This window comes from Pelophylax lessonae, assembly GCF_965119305.1.
Source record: "Pelophylax lessonae genome assembly, chromosome: 6".
Lineage (NCBI taxonomy): Eukaryota > Metazoa > Chordata > Amphibia > Anura > Ranidae > Pelophylax > Pelophylax lessonae.
In genome coordinates, this window is record NC_138773.1 from 303549666 (window position 1) to 303564502 (window position 14837).

General features: G+C 43.5%; 1 protein-coding gene across 3 annotated transcripts in view; it reads right to left on the reverse strand.

Moving 5' to 3' along the window:
• Positions 1-14837, reverse strand: part of PRKAG3 (protein kinase AMP-activated non-catalytic subunit gamma 3) — a 90351-nt gene that overhangs the window by 39749 nt on the left and 35765 nt on the right. For all 3 annotated transcript variants that reach the window (XM_082261958.1, XM_082261960.1, XM_082261959.1), the window contains 4 exons: positions 9360-9418; positions 5524-5569; positions 5383-5437; positions 3849-3975 (listed from right to left, as the gene is read on the reverse strand). In XM_082261958.1, coding sequence (XP_082118084.1) covers positions 3849-3975; positions 5383-5437; positions 5524-5569; positions 9360-9418 — 287 coding nt within the window. The remainder of the gene's footprint in view (positions 1-3848; positions 3976-5382; positions 5438-5523; positions 5570-9359; positions 9419-14837) is intronic.

A 14837-nucleotide genomic window follows, 5' to 3' on the forward strand; every position in this document is an offset into this window, starting at 1 on the left:
AACAAGGCTAAACATAGCCAACCAGGTAAAACAGGAGCTCAACCAGGAACAACTGCAGCTCACCGCGAGGAGAAAAAATACACCCTCAAGAGGCGGGAGCCTCTGCAACCGCAGCCTGCAAAACTTTACGGCCAAAAGCAGCATCAGAAGATGCAAGTACATCCACCTTATAAAACTTTGTGAATGTGTGTACGGAGGACCAGGTGGCCTCCTTGCACACCTGAACCACTGATGCCTGATGACGGAAGGCCCAGGAGGCCCTAAGCGCTCTCGTAGAATGCACCTTGACAGGGAAAGGAGGAACCTGACCCTTAAAGCGGAGTTCCACCCTAAAATGTAACTTACCTCCATCTTCTCGCTCCGGGTCACCTGAAAAACAAATGGATAATCGCAATTTTTTTTTTTTTTTTTTACTTACCTGGTTTAGAAGAAAATATACTCACCTTACTTCCTCTTCCTCCCTCGGCGGCCACGGCGATTCGTCACTTCCTGGCTTGCAATGATTCCTGGGAGCTGAACGTCATCGCTCCCAGGAATCAATGCGCCTGCACCGGCCCTGACGTCAGTTCCGGTGCAGGTGCCGTCATACCTTGCTAAACAGCTTCTGGGCATGCCCAGAAGCTGTGCAGGGATGACGCTGGGGCACCGGAAGTGACGGCGGGGCCGGTGCAGTGCATCGTGGGACCGAAGAAGACGGAAGAGGACACAGAAGAGGACCGCGCTGGCTTCAAGCTGCCCACACCTGAGATGACATCGCTGGACAATACATTTTCAAGGTAAATATTTCTTCTAAAAGGTAAGTGCAACCCGGGACAGATCAGAGGCTAGCCATTGTGGAATGTACTAGCCCTGACTGTCCCGGGGGTATTTTTTATTAAAAAAAAAACTTTCCCAGGGTGGAACTCTGCTTTAATAGATTAAGCTTGCACCACCGTCTGCCCGATCCATCTAGAAATGGTCACAACAGATGCAGCCTGCCCCTTACAAGGTCCATCCGTAAGAACAAAGAATCTGATTTCCGAATTGACTCAGTCACGGCCAGGTACACCCGAATTGCCCTGACTACATCCAGGGAATGTAGAGCAATTTCTTTAGGATGTTTTGGCTTAGGACATAAGGACGGCAACACAATAGCTTCATTCAAATGAAACCCTGAATGTCTGACAGGGTCAGAATACCACTTTGTCCCTCTGAACCACTGGGTAAAGTGACCGACAGGACAAAGCAGCCGACTCCCTATGCGTAGAAGTAATAGCAACCAAAAAGGCCACCTTCTGCGACAGAGTGAGCAAAGGAAGATCACAAATGTTTTCAAAAGGAGGCTTTTGAAGTACCGACAGTACCAATCTGAGATCCCACAGAGGTACCAGGGATCGCACCGGAGGAGCCAGATGGCGAACTCCCTGCACAAAAGTGTGAACCAAGGACTTCCTCGCCAACGGCCTTTGGAAAAATATTGCCAAAGCGGAAATCTGGCACTTGATGGTGCCCAGAGCCAAATGTTGATCTACACCTAGTTGTAGAAACTCCAACATGCGAAAAGGACGGGGAGAAACCCCCCCCGAAACTCACACCAAGTAATGTAAGCCTTCCAAACTCGATGATAAACCTTCCTGGAAGTAGATTTCCTAGCTTTCAACAGCGTAGGAATCACCGACTCCAACAGCTCTCTGTCCTTCAGCACCTGGCTTTCAATAGCCAGGCCGTTAAAGCCATCGACTGTAAAGCAGGATGGAAGATTGGTCCCTGAGACAGAAGATGTTCCCTGAGAGGAAGTTTCAAAGGGACGTCTCCTTCCAGCCCTACCAGGCCTGCGTACCAAGACTGGCGAGGCCAGATGACGGAAGGCCCAGGAGGCCCTAAGCGCCCTCGTAGAATGCGCCTTGACAGGGAAAGGAGGAACCTGACCCTTAATAGAATAAGCCTGCACCACTGTCTGCCCGATCCATCTAGAAATGGTCACAGCAGATGCGACCTGCCCATTACAAGGTCCATCCGTAAGAACAAAGAATTGGATTTCCGAATTGACTCAGTCACCGCCAGGTACACCCGAATTGCCCCTGACTACATCCAGGGAATGTAGAGCAATTTCTTTAGGATGTTTTGGCTTAGGACATAAGGACGGCAACACAATATCTTCATTCAAATGAAACCCTGAACACAAGACAGGGTCGGCGAGGCCAGTCTGGTGCCACCAGAACGACTGGAATCCCTTCTACCTCGAATTCTGTGTAGTAGTCTCAACAGAAGTTGTATTGGAGGAAAAGCATAAATCTATTGGGATTCTCTCTTCTCCGTTTATGAGTGCTAAATCATCACAGGATACAAGAGATGTGACATCTTCCCTCTTACCAGACACAGCCTGACATGCAATATTGCTAAGGGGTCCACATTATCTGGCAAGTTTAAGCACAATAGGGTGAAGAAGAGCACAGTTCACTGTATGAGTACATAGAAGTTTTGAGGCACTTCAGCACTTTCTTGGATCCATATTGGAAACTTTTATGGACTTTCACTTGACACTTGCTTGTAGCGGCAATTTGTATGAGGTTTCACTTTTTCACATTTTTTTATTTATAGGTTATTGAGTTCATTTGCTGTATTTTGCGCTGTGGTTTATGATGTACTATACTGCAATAAAAATTGTATGGAGAGGGATGGACTGTATGACAGATAAATGGCACCGTCCCCTAAATAATAGTGAACCAAAAAAGTAGAAACCAGGTGTGGTAGTGGACTAAAGGGGAAGGGGGGGAGGAAACAGAAGGGAGAATTATATACCAGACCTAGACAGTGGGGATTTAAATGTGCCTCTAAATTACTGGAAACATATATGTCTACATATAATATAAAAGAAAAATATATATTTTATTGAAATTTACATAAAATCCGCTAAAATAGATACAATCAGAGTCAGATATGAAAATGCATGTGCATAACCGGTCACATGACCTCAATGTAAATCATGTAATCTGCTGATGGATCAACGAGTTTCGCTCAACTCGCTTCTTCAGGATCCAAACAGTGCATGCATATCAGACAGATTTTCAAAATGTCATAGTATCCATCAATAAAATCAAACGATAAACCTCCTACACAATTAAATAACAAGCGGTCTCACCATGGCACCAACTAGATCAATAAAAAAGAATTCCACTGACTCAAAGGGGGAGATGTACCACACCAAAAGCCCAGGTGAAGAAAGCAGGGAATGGATGAAAGACTCCCTTAATCCAATGGCCTTGGAAGTAAGCCAAGACGATCCTCAGGAATCAATCTCTCCCTCCAAACAGCACAGAGGTATCACCATCCAAACTTCACAAAGGCAGCATATGTCGCCAATAGATAGAACGACTGGAATTCTAATTATATTATATGTAGACATATATGTTTCCAGTAATTTAGAGGCACATTTAAATCCCCCCTCGTCCACGCTTATGTACTATACTGCACATAGACATACTTTTCAGTAAGCCAAAATTTCTGTATAAAAAAATCTTTTTTTTTTTTCATTGGTCTTATGTAATATTCTAATTTTCTGAGATACTGAATTTTGGGTTGTTACTCGCTGTAAGCCATAATCATCTAAATTAAAAAAAAGAAATGCTTGAAATATATTCACTCTGTGTGTAATGCATCTATATTATTATTATTTATTATTCTTCAGGATTTATATTGCGCCAACAGTTTTTGCAGCACTTTGTAAAATATTTGAGTTTCACTTTTTGAATCGAATTACTGAAACTTTTTGATGATATTCTCATTTTTTGAGATGCCCCTGTATATGATGCCCAGTTTGCCTTCAGAGTATACATTGAATGTTCAACATTTCATTGCCTTACACTCACAAACATATGGAGGAATTTCAGCAGCCTCTTGTGTGTGAGGATGTGCAGGATGTTTCCTGATATGGGCTCCATGACCGGCAGCCGGTGGATCTTGTTCTTGATCAGGGAATAGACAGCATGGAACAAGCTGGAAAAGACAGAAGGTGTAAAGAGAAACTCCAACCAACGAGGACAGTAATTTAGAGAACTGCTAATGCCATACAGGAGACATCAGAAAGGGTGGTGAGGACAGAACATCTATCTGCGGGTGACGGGGACTGGATGTCCTCCGGCACCCACCGATCGTTGGGCAGAGACTCAAAACGGGCTCCGCCTATGTAAACAAGGCAGATCTCTGTTCTGGATCTTGTGTGAATAAAATTAATCTCTTCCTCTAGTAAAAGCACCTCACAAATGGCACTTTTCCACTGCAAGTACCGGCTCGGCTCCACTCGGCCCTGCTTGGCTCCCTTTGGTTTCCACTGCATGGTACCGCATGGTACGGTGTTGGAACGGTTCGGTGCGGTTTGGTACGGTTTGCTTTTCCACTAAAGTAAAGTGGGTGGGATAACAATGATTCTCTGACCAATCAGTGGCTAGTAGTGACAAACAGTCAAGGCTGCATGCAAAGGATTGTGGGATATGGTACCGGTACGGCCCTCTTGGAACCACAACTGAGGTGGTACTGTTTAAGCGAGCCGTACCGTTCGGTTCCATGTAGTGGAAAAGCGCCGCTGTACTGTTCCAACACCGTACCATGTGGTACCATGCAGTGGAAAAGCACAAAAGCGAGCCGAACCGTTCGGTTCCATGCAGTGGAAAAGCGCCATAAGTACACATTTCTTCCCAGCCAGTGTCATTAGTACAGTGACAGTGCATATTTTATATTATGATGATATTTATTATTAAAGCTTTTACTTAATACCAGGTTACGGTACAATTTTATATGCCAACCGACTCCACACACCTCACACAAAGTCCCGTTTTTTCCCCCTCTCCTGTCTTATTTCAATAGTAAAGCTGGGTTATTGGCTCTTTTAAGAGTAATACCAATATTATGTTATGGATTATATTAATTATTATATATTACTTTACCCAATATGGCGATTCCATTGTACTCCTCTAGTTACCCATTCTATTATATATTACTTTACCCAATATGGCGATTCCATTGTACTCCTCTAGTTACCCATTCTATCCACTCCCCCTCCATATTCACCCATAGTTTGTAGACGAGATAACGTTTGCGCAAACCAATCAATATACACTTATTGGGATTTTTTTTTTTTTTTTACCAAAAATATGTAGCAGAATACACATTGCCCTAAATTGATGAATAAATTAGATTTTTCTTTAAATTGTTTTAATAGGAATATTTTATAGGGCAAACTAAAAAAATATTTTTTTTTTTTCAAAATTGTTTGTCTTTTTTTGTTTATAGCTCAAAAAATAAAAACCGCAGAGGTGATCAAATACCACCAAAATAAATCTCTATATGTGGGAAAAAAAGGACATCCATTTTATTTGGGTAGAGTGGTAAAGCCCGGAGTCGTACCTGTCTGAAGGAGAGATGTAGATCAGCGGCTTGAAGGAACTTTGTAGGTAAACTTCTGCAAGAGAAACACAAAGCTGAGAAATTCTCCCCAATTTCAACAAAACGGCAGAGAAATGGCCGAGCGCACCGTATCAACTTTACCTCTCCATGTCTCAATTTTATGCTCCTCCAGTTCATATATCTGAACCTAAAGACAAGGAAGACATCTCAGTCAGAGGCACATTTACACTTTGCAGTTTGTGCATCGCATACTTACAATAACACACAATGGTACTTTGGCGCGGTAGCATGCATTTTGGCGGGTGTGAATGTGTGCATTTGCTAGAATGAAATGAAATGGCTGCCCTATCCACAGAACGCAGCCTGCACAAATGTGAACCTAGGCTTAAAGGAGAAGTATGGCCAAAGTCATGGCCGGGACAAGGCGTGGGCAGTTGGGGCACTGTGATATTATGTGAGTTGGGGGGACATCACAAGAAGGCTGGGGATTTGTGCTGGGAGGAGGAATTTGGGGGCGGCAGGGGATATGAGATGTTCTAGGAGTGGTGATTTAAGGGAATTTGTGTTGGGAGGGGGGATGGGGTAAGAAGATTTGTGCTAGGAGGGGGGATTTTGGGGGGGCTTGTGCTACAAAAGGAAATATGGTAGGGGGGAGGGGATTTGTGCTAGGAGGGGATTTTTTTTAGAGGGGGGGGAATTCGTTCTAGCAGGGATGATTTGGGGTATTGGTGCTAGGAGGGAAATTTTGGGGGAAATTGTGTTAGGATGGGGGATGGGGGAAAATCTGTGCTAGGAGTTGGAGATTTGAAGTGGGGGGGGGGGAGAGGTTTTGTACTAAAATGGGAAATTTAGGAGGTAGAGGATTGGTACTAGGGGGTGGGGGGGGGGGATGGATTTGTACTAAGGGCATAAGAAGAATGAATGAGAGGATTTGGGCTGGGGGGGGGGGTTCGTGCTGGAAAGGGGATTTCAGTAGTAGGGGGTTTTGTATTGGAAGGAGGGGGACATTTATGCTTAAAGGGTAAGCATGCAAATTAGTGCTTGATTTTTATTTATTTATTTATTTTTTGGTGGGTGGGGGGGGAGGATTTTTGCTGACATTTAGCTGATCTCATACATCCTGCTGTGATCCAGATTCAGTCATCACTGAGCCTTTCCAGGCTCTGCAGGGATCCCAACAATAATGTTGGAATCCGCCCAGATGCCTGACCGGCAGCTGACATAGCCTCTCAGTTCACCACTTCTCTGATCTGATGAAACAAAGATTGAATTCTTTCGCCTGAATGGCAAGCGTCATGTCTGGAGGAAACCGGCACCGCTCATCACCTGGCCAATACCATCCCTACAGTGAAGCATGGTGGTGGCAGCATCATGCTGTGGGGATGTTTTTCAGTGGCAGGAACTGGAAGACTAGTCAGGATTGAGGGAAAGATGAATGCAGCAATGTACAGAGACATCCTTGATGAAAAGCTCTCTGGACCTCAGACTGGGGGTGAAGGTTCATCTTTCAAAAGGACAAGAACCTAAGCACACAGCCAAGATAATAAAGGAGTGTCTATGGGACAACTCTGTGAATGTTCTTGAGTGGCCCAGCCAGAGCCCAGACTTGAACCCGTATGAACATCTCTGGAGAGATCTGAAAATGGCTGTGCACCTACACTCCTTATCCAATCTGATAAGGCTGAAGAGGTCCTGCAAAGAATGGGAGAAACTGCCCAAAAATAGGTGTGCCAAGCTTGTAGCATCATACTCAAAAAGACTTGAGGCTGTAATTGGTGCCAAAGGTGCTTCAACAAAGTACAGTATCTCACAAAAGTGAGTATACCCCTCACATCCCTTTTGTAAATATTTTATATCTTTTTATGTGACAAAACTGATGAAATTACACTTTGCTACAATGTAAAGTAGTGAGTGTACAGCTTGTATAACAGTGTACATTTGCTGTCCCCTCAAAATAATTCAACACACAGCCATTAATGTCAAAACTGCTGGCAACAAAAGTGAGTACACCCCTAAATTGAAATGCCTAAATTGGGCCCATAGTGTCAATATTTTGTGTGGCCACCATTTTTTTCCAGCACTGCCTTAACCCTCTTGGGCATGGAGTTCACCAGAACTTCCCAGGTTGTCACTGGAGTCCTCTTCCACTCCTCCATGACAACACCACGGAGCTGGTGGATGTTAGAGACCTTGCGCAACTCTACCTTTCGGTTTGAGGATGCCCCACAGATGCTCAATAGGGTTTAGGTCTGGAGACATGCTTGGCCAGTCCATCACCTTTACCCTCAGCTTCTTTAGCAGGGCAGTGGTTGTCTTGGAGGTGTGTTTGGGGTCGTTATCATGTTAGAATACTGCCCTGTGGCCCAGTCTCTGAAGGGAGGGGATCATGTTCTGCTTCAGTATGTCACAGTGCATGTTGGCATTCATGGTTCCCTCAATGAACTGTAGCTCCCCAGTGCCGGCAGCACTCATGCAGCCCCAGACCATGACACTCCCTCCACCATGCTTGACTGTAGGCAAGACACACTTGTCTTTGTACTCCTCACCTGGTTGCCGCCACACACGCTTAACACCATCTGAACCAAATAGGTTTATCTTGGTCTCATCAGACCACAAGACATGGTTCCAGTAATCCATGTCCTTAGTCTGCTTGTCTTCAACAAACTGTTTGCAAGCTTTCTTGTGCATCGTCTTTAGAAGAGGCTTCCTTCTGTGACAACAGCCATGCAGACCAATTTGATGCAGTGTGCGGCGTATGGTCTGAGCACTGACAGGCTGACCCCCACTCCTTTAACCTCTTTAGCAATGCTGGCAGCACTCATACGTCTATTTCCCAAAGACAACCTCTGGATATGACGCTGAGCATGTGCACTCAACTTCTTTGGTAACCATGGGGAGGCCTGTTCTGAGTGGAACCTGTCCTGTTAAACCGGTGTATGGTCTTGGCCACCATCATGCAGCTCAGTTTCAAGGTCTTGACAATCTTCTTATAGCCTAGGCCATCTTTATGTAGAGCAACAATTCTCTTTTTCAGATCCTCAGGGAGTTCTTTGCCATGAGGCGCCATGTTGAACTTCCAGTGACCAGTATGAGAGAGTGAGAGCGATAACACCAAATTTAACACACCTGCTCCCCATTCACACCTGAGACCTTGTAACACTAACGAGTCACATGACACCGGGGAGGGAAAATGGCTAATTGGGCCCAATTTGGACATTGTCACTTAGGGGTGTCCTCACTTTTGTTGCCAGCAGTTTAGACATTAATGGCTGTGTGTTGAGTTATTTTGAGGGGACAGCAAATTTACACTGTTATACAAGCTGTACACTCACTACTTTACATTGTAGCAAAGTGTCATTTCTTCAGTGTTGTCACATGAAAAGGTTGAATAAAATATTTACATAAATGTGAGGGGTGTACTCACTTCTGTGTAAAACTGTATTGAGCAAAGGCTGTGAATACGTATGTACATGGGATTATTTTTTATTTATTTTTTTATTTTTAATCATTTTGCAAAGATTTCAAACAAACTTCTTTCACATTGTCATTATAGGGTATTGTTTGTAGAATTTTGAGGAAAGTAATGAATTGAATCCATTTTGGAATAAGGCTGTAACATAACAAAATGTGGAAAAAGTGAAGCGCTGTGAATACTTTTCGGATGCATTGTACATTGAATGCTGTAAAATACAGATGCAGGGATTTCCAGCACATATTAGCTGGCCAAACCTTGCAGTGTCTCCTTTATAAATAGACTCTATTGATTTATTTCATCAATATCTTCCCATTAAACACAAATGAGCTTCATACATCAGACACCAGAGCTTGCCTGGAATTCACATGTTTGTTCAGACCGTTATGTCCTGTCTATGGCTGATTCTAGACTGCGGCTTTTATGTAAAATGCTGCGTCCGTAACACAAAGAATTGCCCACCCCCGATTCTCCCCTGCAGCTGCATTGCGGTGTATGGACTTACCATGGGAGCCTTGTAATATCTGTGCAGGATATTGATGAAGTCAGTGATGGTCAGCATTCCTGGGGAGAACACAGGATAAAGTCACCAGCCTATGGGAGCCATGGTCTTATTATCAGACAGGTCCTCTTTATAAGAACAGTCCTTGCAGAAGCAGAGACTAAAAACTGGGAAAACTGCCGGTGGTGACATCAGAATTATTATTGGACACCGATCATTAAAAAATTTTTCTGCACAGAGCAAATTATGACATCATCGCCTTCCAACGGTAAACAGTTTACTAAACAAAGCGGCATTTGCAAACAATGGGGATGATTTACTAAAACTGGAGAGGCAAAATTTGGTGCAGCTGTGCATGGTAGCCAATCAGCTTCCAGATTTTTTTTGTCCAAGCTTAACCACTTCTGGACCGGGCCTTTTTCTGACACTTGTTACTTACAAGTTAACAACTTAAGCTCCAGAAGATTTTACCCCCTTCCTGACCAGGGCCTATTTTGCGATTCGGCACTGCATGACTTTAACGGACAATTGCGCGGTCCTGCAACATTGTACCTAAACGAATTTGACGTCCTTTTTTCCCACAAACAGAGCTTTCTTTTAATGGTATTTGATCACCTGTGCGATTTTTTGATCATGCGCTATAAGCAAAAAAAGAGCGTCAATTTTGCAAAAATAACAATAAATTTTTTTATATGAAATTCCCCAAACAAAAAATTTAAAAATCTAAATTTTTTAACATATTCGGCCAAATTGTTTTATGCTACATATGTTTGGTAAAAAAAAAAATAGCAAAAAGCATATTTTGATTGGTTTGCGCAAAAGTTATTGCGTTTACTAACAAAGGGAAAGATTTTTGTCATTTTTGTTGTTTTTTTTTTTAACGCGTAATGGCGGCGATCTGCGATATTTTTTGCGGTACTGCGACATTGCGGCGGACAAATCAGACCCTTGACTGACATTTTTGACACTTTTGGGGTTACCAGTGACATTACTACAGTAATCAGTGCTATAAATATGCACGGTTACTGTAAAATGACACTGGCAGTGAAGGGGTTAACTTTTTTTGAGAGGGAGGGGCTGTGTGTGTCCCTAGGGGCGTGATTCTAACTGTGATTGGCTGTGGCTTGAGGTGTAGGAACAGTGATCAACGGCCCTACATAGTAGAACCGTATGATCACTATTCCTACACAGGGGAGAATGACAGGCGGCTTGTTTACATCAGCCGCCTGCCTTTCTCCCTCTCCACCGACGATCGCGAGTGACCGGCGGACGATCGAGTCCGCCGGTCACACGCGCGGGGGGGTCCGTGACCGTGCGTGAGCGAGCCTCCGGCGGCGCGCGCTCGCTCCCGAGACCCTCACAGGCTAGCGACGTTGTACTACGTCGTTTTGCCTGTGAGGGGCTGACCGCCGCAGTAAATAGTCGTGCGGCGGTTGGCAAACGGTTAAAATCAGTTTTTTTTTTTTTCTAGAAAATTACTTAACCTTCCTAGCGGTATTCCCGAGTGTGACTCGGGGTTAGATTTTAGTGCCAAAAGCGGTAACCCCGAGCCACACTCGGGGTAGCGCTAGGAAGATCGCTGGATCCTGGAAGAGGTTTTACTTACCTTTTCTCCGGGATCCAGCGAAGACTGGGAGCGGTGTGCGGCGGCGGAGCTCTCTCCCGATCGTCTGCGAGCCCCGGCTTCCGTCTCCGGCGACGTGATGTCCGCCGGGGGGTGGAACCGGAGGCAAATTCGAATGTAAAATGCACCAAACACACTGATATCGTTCAAAATAAAATAAAATCACATTACATTACCCCCCAGTGCCCTTTCCTGCAGTTTTACTGTACTTTTTATGTAAATATATGTATATATATATATATATACATATATATACAGACGTATATATATACACATATACATATATATATATATATATATATATATATATATATATATATATATATATATATATATATATATACACACACACACACACATATTATACATATATATATATATATACACGTAATTCTTGTGAATGAGCAGCCCAAACCAACTGTATACATTATATATATATATATATATATATATATATATATATATATATATATATATACGTATATATATATAATATATGTATACATAATATATGTATACATACATATATATATATATATATATATATATATATAATATGTATAATAAATGTATACAGTTGGTTTGGGCTGCTCATTCACAAGAATTACATGCTTTCAGCACCTAAAATAATGGTACCGCTTTCAGCACCTAAAATCCAAAAGAATCATACCGCCAGGGAGGTTAAAACATTATATATTTTTTTTTTTAGCAGAGACCATAGAGAATAAAATGGGAGATTGTTGCAATATTTTTTATCATACTGTATTTGCGCAGCGGTCTTACACACGCAATTTTTTGGGGAAAAAAAATTCCCTTTTTTTAATTAAAAAGTAAGAAAACAGTTTGCCTAATTTTTTTCTATAAATTGAAAGATAATGTTACGCCGAGTAAGGCTCCTTTCACACGCTGCGCTGCCTGCTGCGGTCCGTTCTCTGCTCAGCGGGGATCGATGTGTGCAGAGAGGGAGGTGTCAGAGCCCCGCTGCTCTCTATGGGGGATCGGATTCTCATCTAAACCCATCTGATCCGATCCCCTGGACCGATGGAAAATAGGGTTTCCATCCGTCCGGATTTCATGGACAGGATCGGATGCGGATGTCAGCGGACATGTCTCCGCTGACATCCGCTGCCCTATAGGGATGCAATCCAATCAGATCAGCCTAAAAACTGACAGGCGGATCTGATCGGATTGTTCGTGTGAAAGGGGCCTTAATAGATTCCCAACATGTCATGCTTGAAAATTGCGCACGCTCGTGGAATGGCGACAAACATTGGTACTTAAAAATCCCCATAGGCGAAACTTTAAAAATTTCTACAGGTTACCAGCTTAGAGTTACAGAGGAGATCTAGTGCTCAAATTATTGCTCTCGCTCTAACGATCGTGGTTTGAACACCTTTTACATATGTGGGCGCGACTTGTGTATGCGTTCGCTTCTGCGCGCGAGCTAACGGGGACGGGGCGCTTTAATTTATTTATTTTTTTATTTTTACACTGTTTTTTTTTTTGTTTGTTTTTTTTGTTTTTTTAATTTTGATCACTTTTATTCCTATTACAAGGAATGTAAACATTCCTTGTAATAGAAATAAGCAGGACAGGTCCTCTTTAATGTGAGATGTGGGGTCAAAAAGACCTCACCATCTACACAACAAAAAAAGGATGACGTCGCTCCGGTCCTCCAAGGCCATAGAGTGGAGTGGGGGCCATCTTGCCTGAGGGGACAGCAGACCGGATCGTTTTCCCCGCTCCTGGCAGCTTCGGTAAGCGGGGAAAATGACCGGAAAGTGGAGGGGGGAGGGCACCTCTCCCGAATCCACCGCTGGGACCACCCTTATGTTGAAGCGGACCGCCCGCCGTTTGAAAAAAAAAAAAATACCGGGGTTATGGCAGCTATCTTTAACGTCAAAGTACCAATGTAAAACTGCGGCGGGCGGTCCATAAGTGGTTAATTGAACAAGCTGAAGCTAGAAGCTGATTGGCTACCATGCACAGCCGCACTAAATTATGCACTCTCCAGTTTTAGTAAATCAACCCCACTTTGTCTGAGTACAGTGACATCCCCCAATCTTAAACGGCTTTATAAGACCTCATTCACGCAAGGAGCCAAGGGGCAGTACAAACAGGTAGTTGAGCTGCCATTTTGCCACCCCCCAGCGACAAGCTAACACTGCCGGAGGCCATGTTAGTACACATTTGGTGAAAATGATACCTGTTTGGCAGGCAGAAACCAATTCCAGTCTATGGACCCATTGCTACCACTGTGCAACATGGTGTGGTGTGGGGCTGCAACATTTCACCCCTAAGCTGCTTGTTGAATGCCTCTGAAAAGTAATCCACAGCAGACTGCTTTTCAGAATGCTCATGCACATGTAAACAAGGCCTAGATGTCAGTGCTGCTTGTAATATATTTCTAACAGCGTCATTTAAAGCTGTACTCCAGGAACATACCCAAATACAGAAATGAAATACATATACAGGAGTTGTTTTACCTGTCAAAGGATTCGTATTTCTGTCCATCCACTTGTGATAGTAACACAGCTCTGCCACACAGCACAACCCTCTGTGGCAGAGGTGACCTGATTTTTCTCTGCTGAAGCTTATTAACACTTACAGGTCTTGTTCCTCCCTCAGCCTGCTGTTATTGGACAAAGGAGGAGAAGCAGCAGAGTGATGAGGTCATCTTTCTGTCTCCCTGCTCTCTCCTCCTATGAGCATGGTGCTTGCACAGAGCTGCATTCATATGTGTATTTTATATCTGCCTGGTTCAGCTTTAACCATTCTCCAGGGAGCAAAAGTTCTTTTTACCAATTATACGTAAGTGTATGTACAAGTGTGTGTGTATATATATAGGGCTACGTCGCTAGCCTGTGAGGGTCTAGGGAGCGAGCGCGCGCCGCCAGAGGCGCGCTCCCGCGTGGTCACAGACCCCCCGCGCGTGTGCCCGGCAGACCCGATGTCCGCCGGTCACTCGGCGATCGTCGGTACAGAGGGAGAAAGGCAGGTGGCTGATGTAAACAAGCCGCCTGTCATTCTCCCCTGTGTAGAAACAGTGATCATACGGTTCTACTATGTAGGACCGTTGATCACTGTTCCTACACCTCAAGCCACAGCCAATCACAGTTAGAATCACGCCCCTAGGGACACACACAGCCCCTCCCTCTCAAAAAAAGTTAACCCCTTCACTGCCAGTGTCATTTTACAGTAACAGTGCATATATATATAGCACTGATTACTGTAGTAATGTCACTGGTAACCCCAAAAGTGTCAAAAATGTCAGTCAAGGGTCCGATCTGTCCGCCACAATGTCGCAGTCCCGCAAAAAAAAAAAAAAAACGCAGATCGCCGCCATTACACGTTAAAAAAAAAAAACACAAAAATGACAAAAATCTTTCCCTTTGTTAATAAACGCAATAACTTTTGCGCAAACCAATTAAAATACGCTTTTTGCGATTTTTTTTACCAAACATATGGTAAAAAAAAAAAAAAAAAAATGGCCCAAAATGTTAAAAAATTTTGATTTTTACATTTTTTTTTGGGGAATTTCATATAAAAAAATTTGAAAAATATTGTTATTTTTGCAAAATTGAAGCTGTTTTTTTGTTAATAGCGCAAAAAGTAAAAATCGCACAGGTGATCAAATACCACCAAAAGAAAACTCTGTTTGTGGGAAAAAAAGGACATCAAATTAGTTTAGGTACAGCGTCGCACGACCACACAATTGTCCGTTAAAGTCACGCAGTGCCGAATCGCAAAATAGGCCCTGGTCAGGAAGGGGGTAAAATCTTCCGGGGCTTAAGTGGTTAAGCCACATATTTTTGGTTAAAAAAATCCCATAAAGGGTATATTAATTGGTTTGCGCA